General features: G+C 54.7%; 1 protein-coding gene across 1 annotated transcript in view; it reads left to right on the top strand.

Annotated features, from left to right (window-relative positions):
* Positions 1 to 1,483: 1,483 nt before the first annotated feature.
* The window catches only part of DTX1 (deltex E3 ubiquitin ligase 1), a 35,325-nt gene continuing 19,511 nt past the window's right edge, over positions 1,484 to 17,297 (top strand). The window contains exon 1 of the mRNA XM_068563316.1: positions 1,484 to 1,742. Coding sequence (XP_068419417.1) covers positions 1,484 to 1,742 — 259 coding nt within the window. The remainder of the gene's footprint in view (positions 1,743 to 17,297) is intronic.

Here is a 17,297-nt window from a genome sequence, read left to right on the forward strand (position 1 = left end):
CCCTTCCTCCTTCTCCGCCCCCTCCCCCTTCCCTCCCCTGAGCACGGCCGAGGCCGCCTCCCACCCGCGGGATCCCGGCGGCCGGCAGCAGGCTCACGCGTCCGTCGGTCGGCGGGGTAGTCTGTAAGCGTGTGGAAAGCCCAGCGCCCCAGCGCGCGGCCTGGGAGGGAAAGGGCACGGAGGGGGGACAGCGGCTCCCTCCCACTCCGGGGGGAGCCCAGGAGGCGGCGGTGCTGAAGCGTGAACCGGAGAACGAGGCAGAGCAGAGGAGAGGCGGTGAGAGCGCGGGGTGCTTAGGGACCCCACCCCCGGCTCCTCTGGGAGGCCCGCCCGCGCTCTGGGGAGGGAGGGCTGTTCCCCCAGGGAGGGAGGCATAGACGATCCAGCTCCCGGCTTCGCCTCCTCGGTGACGCGACCCCTGAGGGGCCCCGGGCCGCGCCTGCAGCGCCGCGCATCCTGGCACATCCCCGCGCACCCTGCATCCCTCGCCGGGAGCGGGCCCCGGGGGAGGGGAGCGCTCAGGGAGCTGAGGAGGGGGCGCAGCAGGCGAGGAGTTTCGGGAAATCGCGCCCCCGGCCCCAGCCCTCCCTTCAGGCCCGCCCCAAGGGAGCGCGACCAGGCGACCCCCTTTAGCCCCCCTTGCTGCCCCCCCCCCCATCGGTTCCCCATTGTTCTCAACCCATCGCTCTCCCGGGAAGGGGGGAGGGGGTGCCGCGCTCTATTCTTAAAGGGCCCTCTCCCCTTCTTGTCTCCTGGCAGGTCGCGAGCACGAGTGGGGTGGGGCGTGCCCACGGGCCCCCGCCCCCCTCGTCCCCCAGCCCAGCTCCGGAGCCGCAGCCCCGGCCGGAGGGCAGGGAGTACGCGCCGCAGCCCTCCCCCGTGCGTTCTTCAGCCACCCAGGCCTTCCAGGACGCTGTGGATCGGGGACAACGGGGACAGGGACGCCCCCTTCAGCGGGAGCCGTCGGGGGGGCGGACCTGAGACAAGGCAAGCAGCCCCACTGGAGCCAGGCGCAGGGTCTGGGACGCAGTGGGGAGCGCAGAGGGCTGGCTGAGCGCTGCAGAGAGCGGCAGGCTGGGGCCGGGCCTCCTGGTGACAGGCCCTGCGCGGCCAGGAAGAACGGGAGACCAGCGGGAAAGAGCCGGGACCTAGAGTAGAGGCGGCTGCTTCACTCCCTTATCGGAGCCGAGGGAACCAAGGAATCTAGAGCACCGTTTTCCCCATCATAGGAAAGACACTTGCTCTCCAGAGCAGCACCTTTATCTGAGACGGCTCTGCCCGGAAGGGGTCTTGGAGCCTGGAACACCACCCCACACTCCTTTAACTGAGGCCTCTGGGCCTCAGAGAGGGCCGGGAGTTAGAAAGGAGGCCGGAGAGTCCTTGCTGCCCCCCTGGGGAGAGAGGAAGTTCCCCACCTGCTCCCAGGCCCAGGAGGAGCTGGGCCAGTAATAGTAGGGTCCTGGCCCCTGAGGCGGCAGCGGCCATGTCACGACCAGGCCAGGGTGTGATGATGCCTGTGAACGGGCTGGGCTTCCCACCGCAGAATGTGGCCCGGGTGGTGGTGTGGGAGTGGCTGAATGAGCACAGCCGCTGGCGGCCCTACACAGCCACCGTGTGCCACCACATCGAGAACGTGCTCAAGGAGGATGCCCGTGGTTCCGTGGTCCTGGGGCAAGTGGACGCCCAGCTGGTGCCCTACATCATCGACCTGCAGTCCATGCACCAGTTTCGCCAGGACACAGGTGAGTGGACTCGCTACCCTCCCCACCCCACCACCACCATCACCACCACAATACCACCTTTCATGGCGGGATGCTGAAATGCCCCCCGGCATCCCTGAAGAGGGAGCACAGAACTGCGGAACGCCAATCTGCTGATCCAACCCCCTCCCCCCAAAAGGGACAGTCCAGCAAAGTCCTGCTGAAGACCTGGGTTCCAATCCAGCCTCTCATATTAGGAGTGGGGCTGTTGGCAAGTTACATCACCTCTCTGAGCCTCAGTTTCCTCATCTGCAAGATGGATGGGTCAATGTCTCTCACAGCGGTGTGAGGATTCAATAAAATTGTGCTCACTGAGCAAAGAACCTAGAAGATCATTAGCGCTCAATCATCATAGTAAAAAGGCTTTTCATGCACTTCCTCATTTGATTTTTTCCAACTGTTACAGCCAGTCTTACTATTATGTTAGTGGTAGTAGTGGTAGTAGTAGCCATCCCATTTTACAGATGAAGAAACTGAGTCTCACAGAAGTTGAGTGATTTAAACTTAAAGCTGGAATTTAAGCCCAATTGATTTCCAGAACCGAAACTCTTAACTGGTATCTTATATTGGCTCTAAGTATTGGTATTGTTGGGGTGATGTGATGGTGGTTGTAATGATGTGGGGGTGAGGGTGTTGGTGGTGTTGATGGTGGGGGGGGTAATGATGGAGAAGATAGTGTTGGTGGTGATGTCAGTGGTAGTATTGATTGTGGAATTTGTGGTGGTGGTGTTGATGGTTGTGTTGGTGGTGGTCTTGGGAGTGGTGTGATGGTAATGATGGAGAGGATGAGGTTGGTGGCAGTCTTGGTGCTGTGTGATAGGTGATGATGGTGATAAAAATGGGGAGGTCCCACTCTCAGCATTTTTGTTTGCCACCACTGCGGAGATCTCCCTGAGTCATTGTTGCCTGGTGGTCTCTATGACAATCTTGGTGGGCAGTGGGGAATGGTGAGGTCCTGCCTCATGGAAGCTGCCAAGGAATCCTTGGCATGTTCACCCCCAAGGACCAGCTGATGGAGGTTTGAGGGAATTACAGTGAATCCCTAGATGACAAAACTGCATGTAGCAACCTTGGGGACAGTAGGACACTTTCCTTCTCTCTTAGAGCTGGGCTGTCCAATACGGTAGCCACTAAGCCCATGTGGCAACTTAAATTTACACTTAATTAAAATTAAGTAAAATTTAATTCCTCGGTCCCACTAGCCACATTTCAAGTGCTCAATAGCCGCATGTGTCTTGTGGCTACTGTATTGGACAGCATAGATCCAGAACATCACCATCAACAAAGAAAGTTCTAGTGGATAGCTCTGCTCTAGAACATTGCTTGGTGCCTACAGGGTGGTCACCAAGTGTGGAAACACAGGCAAAATCATAACAGATGGTTTGTTGATGTTACATTTCAGTACGTCTGTATTCCAAAACACCAGGTATTGGCAGCAGTCACTGGTGGTACCAATCATTCATTCACGCCATCATCGATTTACTGACCTCCTGTTGTGTGTCAGACCCCATAATAAGCCCTAGAATACTGCAAGGAGCAAGACAGCCAAGGTCAGGGAATTCCCTGGTGGTCCAGGGGTTAGGACTTGGCGCTTTCACTGCCGTGGCCCTGGTTCGATCCCTGGTCAAGGAACTAAGATCCTGCAAGCCACGCAGCACGGCCAAAAGAAAAAAGAAAAAAAAAGACAGCCAGGGTCCTTAGTAGAGGTCTATTTGTGGAGGACCTATGCTGGAGATTCCAATGTAGTCGGCAAGCAAGCAAACACATAACCACACAGATAATCAGTTGCAGGTCTGAGAACATGAAATAAACTTGGTCTAGGAGTGGTCAAGAAGGCTAATCTGAGGAAGTCAGGTTTGAATAGAAATCTAAAGAATGAGTGTGGGAGACAGTGTTCCCAGCAGAGGGAACAGCCAGTGCAAAGGCCCTGTGGTGGGAAGGAGCAGAGTACGTTCCAATCCATTGCGTTTGGAGTGCAGTGGATGAGGGGAAGGTGGTACAAGATGAGGCTGGAACAGGGACCAGACATACAGCACTGGACAGCCATGAAAAAGGGCTTTGGATTTTATCCTGAGAGCAGAGGAAGTCACCATTGAGTCCTGGTGCCAATCCTTCCAGCGTCCCTGATGGTGAATTGCTAGGCGTCCCCTGCCCCATTCTCTCTGGTTTATCCCGGAACCGTCTCTGGTGGAGGGCAGGGGTGTGACAGCAGGAGTGTGTTTTCTCCTTGGCTCGGTGGTCTGCATTCTGTAGATTCAAAGCTAGCGGTCGGGGGGGGTGCGGATTTTCCAGGGCGTGACTTATGGTCCTCAGAAGCAGCGATAGCCCCACCCGAGGTTGCCAACTTGGCCACTTTGCCCTTGATCTCCACACCCCTGTTCGGGGCTCCTTTTCTATCCCCACACCCCCACTTGGGCTCCTAACTCCCCAAACTCCCTCCATTCCCCCTTTCAGCAGGTCCCTTGCTCTCAATGACACCCCTCTTATGGGTCAGCCTCGCTGGATCCCCCAAAAGTTCAATTTCAGTCGTCTTCCCACTGCCCCCTCCAGGAGCTGCTCACTCCACACCTGCCCCCTGTTTGCCGGAAAAGGGAAAAAAAAATACTCATCCCTCCACAGGCTCCTGGGAGCCTGCCAAGACCCCCCAGCAAGGGAGGAAGGCCTGGAAACCTATGGGGCTGGCAGGGGACCTAGGATGCCTGGAAAACTGCTAGAGGGAGGGGCAAGATGTCTCCCACCAGATGTGTTATAATGTGATCGCCCACTTCTCCCAGGAGCAATACAAAGTCAAGGAAGGACATCTTGTCCTCATAGTTAATGGTCCAGGAAAGAGCCTCAAGCAGGCGTTGTCACCTGTCCAGACCTCAGTTTCCACATCTATGAAATGGGCAAGAGTATCGCTTTGCTAGCAGGACTGTTGAGTTGATGGAGAGAACCACACATGTTATTTTATCCCACAGACCTTAACTAATTACCCACCATGTGCCTAGCATGTGCTGAACACTACAGATGCATGAAAGATGAGTCGGAGATCCTAAATCTTGAAGATCGTGGTACACAGACACACACACACACACAAACAATATAAAGTTGAAAACCCAAAGCTCACGTGTATGTACTGAAATGAACACAACCTCTCTCTAGATTTTCTAATTGTAAAATTCTTGATAGGTTCATTGAAGCTGAACTTTAAGTTTTTGTGGGAGGTAGCAGCATGCCCCAGCACCCTGACTTTGGAGCTGCAGACTTGCTGATAAGGTCAGATAGTAAATAGTTTAGCCTCTGTGGGCCCTACAGTCTCTATTGTAACTGCTGCTATAGCTTAACTCTCCTGCTGTAGTTTGAAAGCAGCCAGACAGTATGCAAATGAATGAATGTGTCTGTGTTCTGATAAAACTAGTTACAGCCACTGACATTTGAATTTCATATAATTTTCACGGGTCATGAAATCTTTTTTTTTCCCAACCATTTGAAAATGTAAAAACCACTCAGCTCGTGAGCTGTGCAAAAGCAGGCAGCGGGTGGATTTGACCCATGGGCTGCAGTTCACCAACCCGTGCCCTAATATGTTCTTAACCTGCCCACGGGGTAGGACAGCAGTGGTGCCACGGCATGCCCAGTGTGGCCTATACAGAAATACTCGCTTCGTGGCGTGTGCCGAGGTGCACACGTGTGTGCATACACGCACACAGCACCAATCTGCTTGACCCACAAATGCCCTGTCTATATGCCTGTCATGCGGCCAGTGGAAGAAAGCCCAGATGTCAGGCTTGGACCACAAGGGAAGGGCCAGGCCTGGTCCCATGGGGGCTGCTGTTTGTTCAGCTGGTGCCCCGTCACCTCTCCCCTGCTGGGCTGTTTTCATCACTCTCTACAGGGGGTGAGGTTCCCTTTGAAGCCCAGCATGTCTGGAACCCAAGTGGCAGGGATGCTGTGACCCTGGTGTTCCTTTCACAGGCATATGACCTAACCAATTCCTAGGCAATTTCCAGATTTCTCCCTGAGCTCACATGGCTGGGGGCAGGGGGAGGGCCACCTTTCGGACTGACTGGTGATGCCCATTCTCTTCTCCCACTGCTGCTGGGGGCACTTATGGCAGCCCTCTGCCCATTCTGTAGATGGGACAGCTGAGGCTGGGTGAGGCCAGGCTGGGGACCATCCACAACTGCTGTCCCCACAACTCAAAGCACAGCTGTGCCTGGCAAGCTGTCAGGCTGGAGTCACAGGTGGCAGCTGGTTTCAGCACCTTTCAAGCCTACATCATCCCTTCTCTGGGTTGCTGGGGCTCCACTCAGCCCTGGTGCCCTTATGGGGACATCCTGTCTGAAGACACACTTAGGCTGTTGGAGACCAGGTAGGGCCACGCAGCGGGAAGAGCAGCCATCACTGGGGAAGGCACCACCAGAATTTAGACTCCTAGGCAGGTCGTTGTATCGATGGAGAGACAGAGGCCCAGAGAAGGTGAGTGACTTGCCCAAAGTCACACAGTCGATCACTCTTCTGGAACCCAGGCCTCTCAGACAGGTCTCAAGGTGGAGAATAAGGTGACATTCAACGAGCCAGCTGAGAGAGTCCCCTCCCCCTTCTCCCTTGAGAGCTCTGACTTGTTGCCAGATTGTGTACCAAAGCAGGAACAGCCTGTGCAACCCCAGAGGCCTCCAGGGCCCAGCTACGCGGTTACAGGACCCCTTGGGACCCTCTCGCAGACAACCTGGAGGGCCCCAGGGGGCTGGGCCTGACACCAGGGGCAAGAAGGATGATGTGCGTTTGGACCGGGAGGGGTCCGTCCACTGGTGGCCGCAGGTCCAACTAGTCCGTACGTGGGTGTCACGCCCTGGGCTCGTTCCTAGGAACTCAGAAAGAAGGACAAGACCCCTGCCAAACTGATTTCAGGGTCTAGTGAAGTCAAAGACAAATATCAATACGTATCATGGGAATGGAAGTTGAGCTCTTGGATTCAGATATAGATCTGAATTCCAGCCTGGCCCCTTGCTGGCTGTGTGACCATGGGCAAGCCGCTTAACCTCTCTGAACCTCAGATTCCTGCTCTGTAAAATGGGAATAAGAATAGTCCCTACCTGAGAGGATTATTACCGTGAGGACTGAATGAGGTAATGTAGCTAAAAGCATGGAGAATATTACTTTGCTCATAGTACTCACGTTCAAGTAGGAAAAATATCTAAACACCTCATAGGAGAGGTACAGGCTGCCCTTGGCCAAGTGATGTGGGCAGTGTGTGCCTGGGGCCTCTGAGAGGGAGGACTTCCTGGAGGAGGAATCCTCCAAGAGTCTGTACGGTTTGAGAAACACTTCTGGCTGGAGGAAACCCAGGCCTGAGTGGAAAACGGAGGCAGTGACAGAAGTGGGAAGAGGTAAGGAGAGGAAGGGAGGCCTCTTGAGTCCCACCGGGCATGGCTGGGCTGCCAGCTGTCACCCTTTAGCGGCCAGGCCCCAGGGGACCCAGAGTCACACTGCAGGACCAGCGTCGTTAATCATGGGCCCTTGGAGGCCAGAGCTGAAGCAGGCTGGGCAGGGGCTGACGCAGGCCCGTCCTGACCCGTGTTATGCATAGCAAAGGTGAGGCTCAGAGGGTGGGGATCCACCTGCCCAAGCTAGGAAGAGATGGATCAGAGAGTCAGATCTAGGTGGTCTGCGGCGCCCGCCCTGCGCCAGGCCTGGCTGCCCCAGCACCTTGGACAGCGCCACCCACGGCTGGACCACTCCTGTGGGGTGTGGGTGTGAGAGATCCTGGGTCAAATCCTCCTCATAGCCTCTTCTCTCTCCTCTCATGTACCCTGCCTCTCCTGCTCCCCTCTCCATCCTTTCCTGCTCTCTCCAACCCCCCCTCCTCATCGGTCCAAGGGAGCTAGGGTCTGACCTAGAGACGAGGGAGGTGATGGAAGCTGTGATGCGGAAGTGTGGGGCTGGAGTAGGGGAGGTGATAGGGAAGGTGATGAGAGCCGTGGAGGGGGGAGGGGCCGGGGAGGCGATGGGGCCTATGACTGGAGCTATTGATGGTGGGGTGGAGTTGGGGGTGTGATAAAGGGGACCGTGATGGGGAGGGTAATAACGGCTGTGATGGAGGGTAGTGAAGGGGGAGGCATGGGGGTTCTACAGAGGGGGTGATGGGGGATGTGATGGGAGGGTAATGAGGAGGGGCCAGGATGGGGAGGTGATGGGGGCAGGACTGGCCACAGTGGAGCTGCCCATTCAGGCTGTGGGCAGTGGGATCCCTAGCTCCCGCCTCAGTGTGGTATTTTCAGGGTATGGAAGGTGCCCAGGGCCCTCCCACGCCTCCCTCCCCCCACATCTGTGTCTCCCTGGGCCTCCCTCCTTCCTCTCACTCCTGCATCACACCCAGTGGTAGCCACTCCGCAGCACAGCCTCCAGGTCCCAAGACAGTTGCCCCCCCATGAGTCCCCCTGGCCTCCCAGTCCACAAAGGCAGCCCACCAGCCGCCAGCTGCCCTTGGCTGATACCAGCTGAGAGCAAGGGGCCCCAAGTCTGGAACTGGCTTCCTCAGGGAGCCTTGTTGGTGAGGCCCAGGCTCTAGATTCCCTTCTTTGCAGCTCTCTGGTGACTGTGGGGTGCGGTGAGGGTGTGAGGGGGTGCTGCCTTTTGACTTTGGGTAAACCACACTCTCTCCATGGGCCTCAGTTTCCTCCTCTGTAATATGGGCCTAACAACAGGACCTATCTCATGGGATTGTGGTCAGTATTAATTTGTTCATTCATTCAGCAGGAATTTAATGAGCACCTACTATGGGCCAGACACTGTCCTAGGCACTAGGGATGCAGCAGTGAACAGGACAGATACAAATCGCTCCCCTCAAAGCCCTTGTATTTTGGTAGGGGTGATGGGCATGATACAGGAGGCCAGACACCGAGGAGGTCCGGGATAAGGGGCTGTTCCTGATCTTTGGGCTCCAGGAGCAAGCAGGCTGGAGACTGAGTCCCCCCCCCCAGGTCCTGTGTAGCTGCATCCTTGCTCTGTCACCCTGGCCAAGCACCTCTCCCTCTCTGGGCTCCTCCCATCGTCCCTCTGGAGCTGCTCCAGGCTGCCACCTCCACCTGCCTGAATAGGAGTGGCAGGCGGGTGATGGGCGATGGGAGGGAGTCTGGCACCGGGCCGTGGAGCTGAACGCCCTGAAATGCAGAACAAAGGAGGAAGCAATCAAAGAAGGCAGCGCTGGTGACCGGGACAGTCCTGCCAGCAGCTGCAGCGTAACCACCTCTTCTGCCGATGACAGGCTGGGCCCCGCCGACACTGAGCCTTTGTCCCCTCTCCTGCCCACTGCAAGCAGAGCACACCAGGCAAAGCGTAGGGTTCACCTGAAATTGCACATTATGGAGCCCTCCCCAGGTTCCTCTCTTCTAGGGAACAAAGGTTCACTCATGCCAAGGTCTTGGTCACCTGGGGCTGTGAAAATAAGAGTCAAGGAGCCTGGGGTCAAGATCTATCTCTAAGTTGTAGGTGATTTGGACAAAGCCCCTTTCGCTTTCTGGGTTCCAATTTCCCCATCCAGAAAGAGGCTGAAAATTCAGATGCTTCCAGGGCCCGGGCAGCCAATAGAAGTGTGTGCAGTGGCTGGGAAGGCAACGGCGTTCAACTGTTGTTCTCTAGTGCCTGGTACACAGTAGGCACTCAGTAAACACTTGAAAACATGAATGGAGTGACTGTGACTCAGCTTCTGCTAACTGTTGCCAAGAAGACCAACCCTTGTGGCTGCCTCTTTGGATATTTGGTGATTTTTGAAATCCAGACTTGACTGAGCCCACCCCAGTTTTTAAATGCCTGGTCATTATATTTACAAGATGTAAATAGCGTGGCGCCCAAGACAAAATCAAATTCACCCTCAACTTGCAATCTCCAGCCTAGTCATTTGTAGTACTCAGGTAGGTTCACTTGTGTGTATTTGGTCATTCATTCATTCACTCACTCATTCATTCATTTAGCTAGCATTTTCCAAGTACCTACTTCCCTGCGCTCCTGGCTACGGAGGGATGTTAAGGTGGCTGAAAGCCAGCCCAGCCTTTGAGAGGCTTCCAAGCTGGAGGGAAGAGACGCCTCAACACTTAGTGAGCTCTGTGCTTTAATGGTGGTACTGCAGGTGCAAGGTGCTATGTGAGTCCCAAGGAGGGAGTGACTCTCCCTGAGGATGGCAGAGAAGATTTTAAGAGGACAGCGCTTGAGCTGAACCATGACAAGTATGTAGGAACTCGGCAGGGAGGGAAGTGGGGTGGTGAGGGTTGAAGGACATTCCAGACAGAGGGAACAGCATGTGCAAATACACAGAGGCATAGCCATGCGTGATGTGTTCAGAGAATAACTAGAAGTTTGGTGTCGTTAGAGTGTGAGGCTGTGCGGACAGCTTGTAATGGGCCTTGAAGATGAGCTAAAGAGCTTAGGCTGATTCATTCGTAAGGGCACTAGGGAGCTATTGATGGGTGTTGAGCAGAGGAGTGATGTGGTCAGACTTGAGTTTGTGAAAGATCCTCTGGCTGCCTTGGGAGAATGCATTACAGGGTGCGAAAGGTGGAAACTGGGACATAGGACGGAGGCTGCTGCAGTAGTCTAGGCAAGCAGTCATGGTGGCTTGGACCAGGGTGGTGGCAGTGGAAGGGGGAAGAAGTTCAAATCTGGCTGGCTTGAATCCTGGCTTAATAACTTAGCTGTGTGATTTGGGTAAATCACTTCACCTCTCTGTTTTGGCAATTGTACAAGGCAATGATAATAATGGTACCTGTTCTGTAGAGTGTAATGTGGATTAAGAATTAACATGTGAAACACTTAGAGCAGTACCTGGCACAGAGTAGACCCTCTGTGAGTGTTTACCATCATGATGAGGAGGAGGAAGAGGATGTCTATTTCACAGATGAGGAAGCAGAGGCTTGGTAGGATCAGGGCAGTTGCCCAACACCACTGAGGGCTCCAGGAGATAGAGGACTCTCTGCTCCTTCTGTTTCCTACCCTCTCATCTCCATCTCTCAGCTGCTGCTGCCGTGCCTGGGGGTCTGAACCCGAGTGTGTTGGAAGCTAGGTGACTGGGAAGCCACACACACAGCCCATAAAGTGGGCAAAGCCAGCTTGCAGCTGCCAGCGGCCTCCAGAGCGAGGGCCTTTTGAAACCAATTTGAAGGTGGTAGCCTCTCCGAGTGCCGTGCAGCCCCTCAGCCTTCCCCAGGCAGGGCTGGAGAACCCCTCCCCTCTCCTGCCCAGCTGCCAGCAGACCCTGGGGAGCCTGGGCCAGCTTCAGATGTGCAGAAACCGCTAATGGGCCGTGGCTCTGTTGACAAGTCCCCTGGGAGAGCTTGGAGGGAAACAGAACACTGCGGGATTACTGATCACAGGGCGGGAGGGAGAGGGAGGTGCCCCGGGTCCACAGACTGCAGTTCGAATCCCAGCCCAGCCACCACCCCCAGGTGGACCTCCAAGTCCTCCCAAGGAGCCTCAGTTTCCCCATCTGCCAAATGGGGCTAACAATAGTGCACAAAACCTCTAGGGCTATCGCAAGGACTGGAGGGTGCACATAAGCCCTTGGCACGGTAGCTGGCACAGAAGAATTCGATAAAGCAGGATGGCTATTGTTACTGCTGTCAGGGAGTTGGCCAGCCACGCAGATAATCAGTCGAGTGGTTAAGGGAGAGGGTCGCTATTCCAGAAGGCCATATAACAGTCTGGGTTTGAACCTCAGCTGTGTCCCTTACTCACTGTGTAACCTCCATGCCTCAGTTGCCTCCCCTGGAACATGGGCTAGTACAAGTGGAGCAGTGAAGGGAACGCCTGGAGCCGGGTGGCCTTGGGATGGCTTCTGGCTGGACCACTTCCTTGCAGATAACCTTGGACATGTTACTACACTGCTCTGTGCCTCTATTTCCTTGCCTCTAGAATGGGATGGTGAATTCCCTGGCAGTCCAGTGGTTAAGACTTGGCACTTTCACTGCCGGGGCCTAAGTTCCATCCCTTGTCAGGGAACTAAGATCCCTCAAGCTCCGCAGCGCGGCCAAAACAAATAAAATAAAATGGGATGGTAATATCCCTACCTCATAGGGCCATTGTGAGGATTAAATGAGTTCACATGAGCCTGGGCCACAAAAGTGTGTTCTCTGCGCGAGAATGATGGTTATGATGACTTCTGGGTTGGGGGAGGAATCAGGAAACTACCCCATTGGGGCCTGGCCTCCAGTGGGTGTTGAACTCATGCTTAACCCACTGCCCAGCCCCCAATCACAGGCCTCAGCCAGCAGCGGGACTCCCCCCACCTGACAGGATGTCCCATGACTGCCTCCCACGGGCCCCCCTTCCCGTCAGGGTCTGGGTGCCCCCAAACTGAGGTCACTTCCCTCCGGGAAGCCACCCCCAGAGGGAGTGGTTTGTTGCTGGGCCTTGGGACTGGCTCAGCGCAGGGAGGAACACTTTGGAGGCTAGAGGGGCAGAGAGGAGGGCTCAGAACCCTCCCGTCTCTCTACAGAGTCAGCTTTTTCTTAAAGCCAAAAGCTGGGGGGCTGAGACACCCGCACACCCCACCTTCAGGCAGAGGGGTCAGATCAGGACCACGTTCTCCAGCCAGAAACCTCTCACAGTGAAACAACTGAGGGCAAAGCTGAGGTAGTGAGTTCCCCGTCGCTGGAGGTATCCTAGGCTGGGCTACCACTTGGCTGAGTTAAACCCCTTAGAACCAGTCTAACCTGGCCTTTCCTTTGCTCCGTGAATGAAGCATTATCCCCAACCCTCCCAAGATTTCACTCTTCTGGGACCTCAGTTGTCTCCTGTAAAACGGGAATAATTCTGGTCCCTCCCTAGAAGGAACCGTGTGAGGATATAATGAGATAGTGCAAGGAAAGTGCTGAACACAGCCTCTGGCACATAGTGGGGACTCAGTAAACGTTAGCTTTATTGGTATTGCTGTAGCTGTTGTCTTTCCCCCCGCCCCCCGTCCCCCCTCTCTGCTCCTCCGTCTCTTGGCCTAGCTCTCTCGTTCTCCCTGACTGTCCCTGACTGTCTCAGTCTCTAGGCTTCAGGATTCTGTTTCTTTTTTTTTAATATTTATTTATTTATATATTTATTCTGGTTGCACTGGGTCTTAGTTGCGGCATGCCCGATCTAGTTCCCCGACCAGGGATCGAACCTGGGCCCCCTGAACTGGGAGCGTGGAGTCTTACCCACTGGACCACCAGGGAAGTCCCAGGATTCTGTTTCTTTAAGTCTCTCTGCCCCCCACTCTCCTGTATCTGCCTTAGTATTTCCCATTTTGATCTCGGCCCTCTGTGCATGTGCGTCTCTCTCTGTCTCTGTGCCTCTCTCTCCCTCTTTTTTTTTTTTTAAGATTTTTTTTTTTTATGTGGACCAGTTTTTTAAAGTCTTTATTGAATTTGTTACAATATTGCTTCTGTTTTATGTTTTGTTTTTTTTGGCTGTGAGGCATGTGGGATCTTAGCTCTCTGCATTGGAAGGTGAAGTCGTAGCCACTGGACCGCCAGGGAGGTCCCCTCTCTCCCTGTCTCTTGCTCCCCCCACCTGTGTCTCGATCTCTCTTTGGTTGTCTCTGCCCCAGGCATGAACTGGTCACTGGCTGCAGTGGCTGCGGCCGTCCCCACACCCGGTCCCCAGGGGCCCAGCTCCTGCAATCCTCCAGCTGACATTTGGCCAAAGCCCCTTTCCCCTCAGTTCAGCTGGAACAAGATTGGAATTTTTCAACCAAACATTCCTAAGAAACAAAGGAGGGGGTAGGGGGGACAGGGAACAAAAACAGACACAGAAACAGGCCCAGTATTTTAGTACGTGCTTGACACAGGTTCCTAACTGCCACGGGGACACCGACCCTGGTGGACAGCGCAGCTGGGTGCCCGTGAGGCCAGAGAAGGGGAGTGGACCCAGCAGAGCCGGTCCACGTTAGAAAGACCAGCCGTGCATCCAGGCCACCAGTCTGAGGCCCTTCCCATCTCCCAGGCTGAGGAACCTCCAGCCTCATCTTAGACCCATTGTTCTGGCCGAAAATCTAGGCCAGGGCCACTGGGGAAGAGAAAGAGTGTTTCCGCTGCTGCTCCCTTGGAAATCTCGAGATCACAGCCCAGGCAGGTCACCAGGGAACCAGCTGGCCCCCCTCGGCCTGGTGCACGGCCAGCGTGAGCTGGGAGGTGGACGGACAGGCAGGCAGGCAGCGCTGGGCGCTTCAGGGTGCAGGGCCCAGCGGGGAGGACGGCAGCTGCCCTAATTACTCCAGCTCACCAGGTTCCGATCTCGTTTGAAAAGGACTCCAGGGACGCAGCCTTTAATAACTACCAGTAAACAGGCAGGAAAATCAATACCTGCTAAATAGAGCCCTGGAGAGAGGGACGCCTGGGCTGGCTGGCCCTGAGCTGGCTGGGAGGAGCTCCCAGAGTCCTTTGTTACAGAGCTGGCCAATGCTGACCTTTGGAACCCTGTCCCTCCTTCCCCGGGGACCCCTTGTGCACTTTGGCCTCTGTTCCAGTCTGCACTCCCTCTCTATCAAAACCAACCCCTCCTCTTTCCCACTCCCTCTGAGCCCTGACCTATGCCAAGTAGGTTGCCTGTTTCAGTTGCAGATGCCTCATTTGCGCCTTGTGCCTAGTGCTGGGAACAAAAACATAGATCTGACCTGGTCCTTGTTCTCCTGAAAGTCATCAACCAGTGAGGGAGATTAAGAACAAAAACAAATCACTTAATGATAGTGCAAAGATATACATGCAGTAAAAAGCTGCATGTGCTAGCTATAGCAGCAGAACGGAAAAGCACTTCCTGGAGGAGGTGGGCACGTAGAGGGTTTTGTTGGGTGAATAGGAGTTTGCCAAGGGACCAAGGGCTGGGAAAAGGTGAATGTGGGTAATGTATATAATAATAACAGCATCTTAGCTAACATTCCTCAAGCACTTACTGTAGCCAAGCGCTCTGCCAAGCATCTATGACGTGCATTATCTTACTTTGCCCCACAGTAATTCCTTGGGGGTGGGTATTAATACCCCCATTTGACAGATGAGGACACTGAGGCTAAATGTGGAGCCAGGACTGGCACATGGCCTGTGAGACTTCTGAGCTGTTTCTCTCAACCACTTCACTCTGCCCCTCCCGCCCCTGACCCTGCCCTGCCCAGCTCAAGACCTGGCACACAGGTGATTAAATATAGCAAGTTCCCACCCCCTGCCTTCCCATTCAGGGGTTACACCTTCCATGTAACACAGCACCTCAACCCTTAACTGGGAGGCTAATGATGGTACTTTGGACACATCGGACCTGAAGATCACCTGTCACGAGCCCTCATTTTGCAGATGAGGAAACTGAGGCTCTGAGAGGGGAAGACCAGGACTCAGGAGCAGAGTGGGAACAGGATCCCAGATTTTCCCTCTAACTAATCCCCTCTCAGGCCTGCCCTGGAAGAACACCGTTGTCAAGGAAAAAGTCAATATGCGCATGCTAAATTAAAATAAAACAGACTGGAGAATGAGGCTGCCCTGGAGGCCTGGGAGGGGGGGAGTTTTCATTTGATTGACTGGCACATTACAGGAGCCCGGGGACTCCACGCCCACCACGCTTCTCTCATTACAGCTACAGCTCTGTGCCTCGACTTCCCCAGCTCTCGGAGTCTGGGTGGTTGACAGGGAGCAGGGGATAGCCCATAGACCTTGGGATTCAAACAGAGGAGAGAGCAGAGGACTAGCTGTTTCAGCCCTGGGTCGGGACCCAAGTGAAGGTCAGATAGAGTCTGTGCCCAGGAGAGAGAAGCTTAAACAAGGCAGGGGAAGGAGGGGGTCCTCAGGATGGACCATGATGGGTCCTCATCCATCTGGCTGCAGATTCCAGGGCCAGGCACCCTGGGGTTGTGCCAGTTGACAGTGGAAACACTCCCCATGTAGGGAGGGCCCACTGCATGCTAGGCACTGTGCTAGGCACAGGGGATAGAGTCAGGAGTAAAGCAGGCAAGATCCCTGACCTTGTACGGGGGAGACAGAGAGTAAAGCAAGTCTGCAGATGAATGTATCATGCAGGTAGCACTGAGTGCCAGGAAGAGGGATAGTGCAAGGGAAGAGGATGGCAATGGAGGGCAATGGAAGGGTGGCGTTTCCAATGAGGGGATGTTTGAACAGAGACCTAAAAGAAAGGAGGGAGAAAACTGTGAGAACGTCTGGGAGTGGCTAGGTCATATTCCAGGGGGAGGGGAGAGCAAATGCAAAGGGCCTGAGGCTGGACATTGCTTCAGATGTTTGAGGAACAGCAGTGGGGCCAGGGAGTGAGTGAGAGGTGGGCTTTATAGACCCGTGGGACTTTGTAGAGGCTTTATAGAGAATGTGCTGCTTTGTAGGTCATGGCCAGGACTTTGACTCTGACTCCAAGTAAGCAGGGAACCATGGGAGAATTTTGAGCCGAAGGAGAACGTGATCTGACTTGCATTGAATGAGATCCCTCTGGCTGCCGTGTGGGGAAGAGACGACAGAAGGCAAGGACAGAAGCAGTGACCAGTAATGAGTCTACTGCAATAGTCCAGGCAAGAGAAACACAGTGGCTTGGACCAGGTAGATTTGGTGCGACGGGGAGAGGGAGAAGTGGTCAGATATGGGATGTATTTGCAGATAGAGACCACTGGATTTACTGATAGATTGGATGTGGGGTATGACATGAGAAGTCAGGGATGGGTCCAAGGATTGGGGGTTTGGGGCTTGAGCAAAAGGAAGGATGGAGCTGCCAGTAACTGAAACAAGGAAGGCTTCAGGAGGAGCAGGTTTGGGGTGGAGGAAGATCACAGCTCTGCTCTGGCAGAGCTGAGTTTGGGAAGCCCATTGGACCTGCATGGGAAGGTGCAGGGGGAGCAGCTGGATACACAAGTCTGGCTCTAAGGGGAGAGGATATTGGAATCATCAGAGTAGAGACACTATTTGTCTTGATGGATCCTTTTAGCAACCTTATAAGGAAGGTCTGCTTGTGCCCATTTTCGAGATGATAAAACTGAGGCTCAGAGCCATTGAGTCGCCTGACCACAGACACACAGCTGGAAAGTTGGGCAGGTGGGGCTTGAAATGAGGTCTGTCTGCCTCCCAGCCCTGGTGCCCCACCCAGACCCTGTGCTCTGTGGCTATTCTCACCAAATCCTCCCAGCAGCCCCGTGTGAGAGGGGAGGGGTGGCTCATGGATTATCATCACCTTCATTTTCAAGATGGGGCCACCGAGACTTAGGGAGACTTAAGGGACTTGCCCACAGTTGAGGAGCAGTCAAGTGTGCAGCCTTCCTGCCAGTGTGCCACGTGAACCAAAAGAATCTCTCTACACTGGCCCCAAGGCACAGAGCAGGCTAAAGGCACTGAGAAGTCTTGCAGCCTGGACCTTGTTCATCTCTTTTTAACCCAGTGTCCATGGAGCCTTGCTCTCAGGAAGCATCTAGAATTGGGAAGCATGGAGCAGAGGTTGGGAGCCAAACTTCAGGGCCCCTGTTTTTAAAATGGGAGCATGAATACCCACCTGGCTGGGGTTGTCACGTGGTTATGTTCATTTTGAATGACCGCTCAGCACGAAGCCCTCCACAGAGCA

The sequence above is a fragment of the Eschrichtius robustus genome, chromosome 14, assembly GCF_028021215.1.
Source record: "Eschrichtius robustus isolate mEscRob2 chromosome 14, mEscRob2.pri, whole genome shotgun sequence".
NCBI classification, from domain to species: domain Eukaryota; kingdom Metazoa; phylum Chordata; class Mammalia; order Artiodactyla; family Eschrichtiidae; genus Eschrichtius; species Eschrichtius robustus.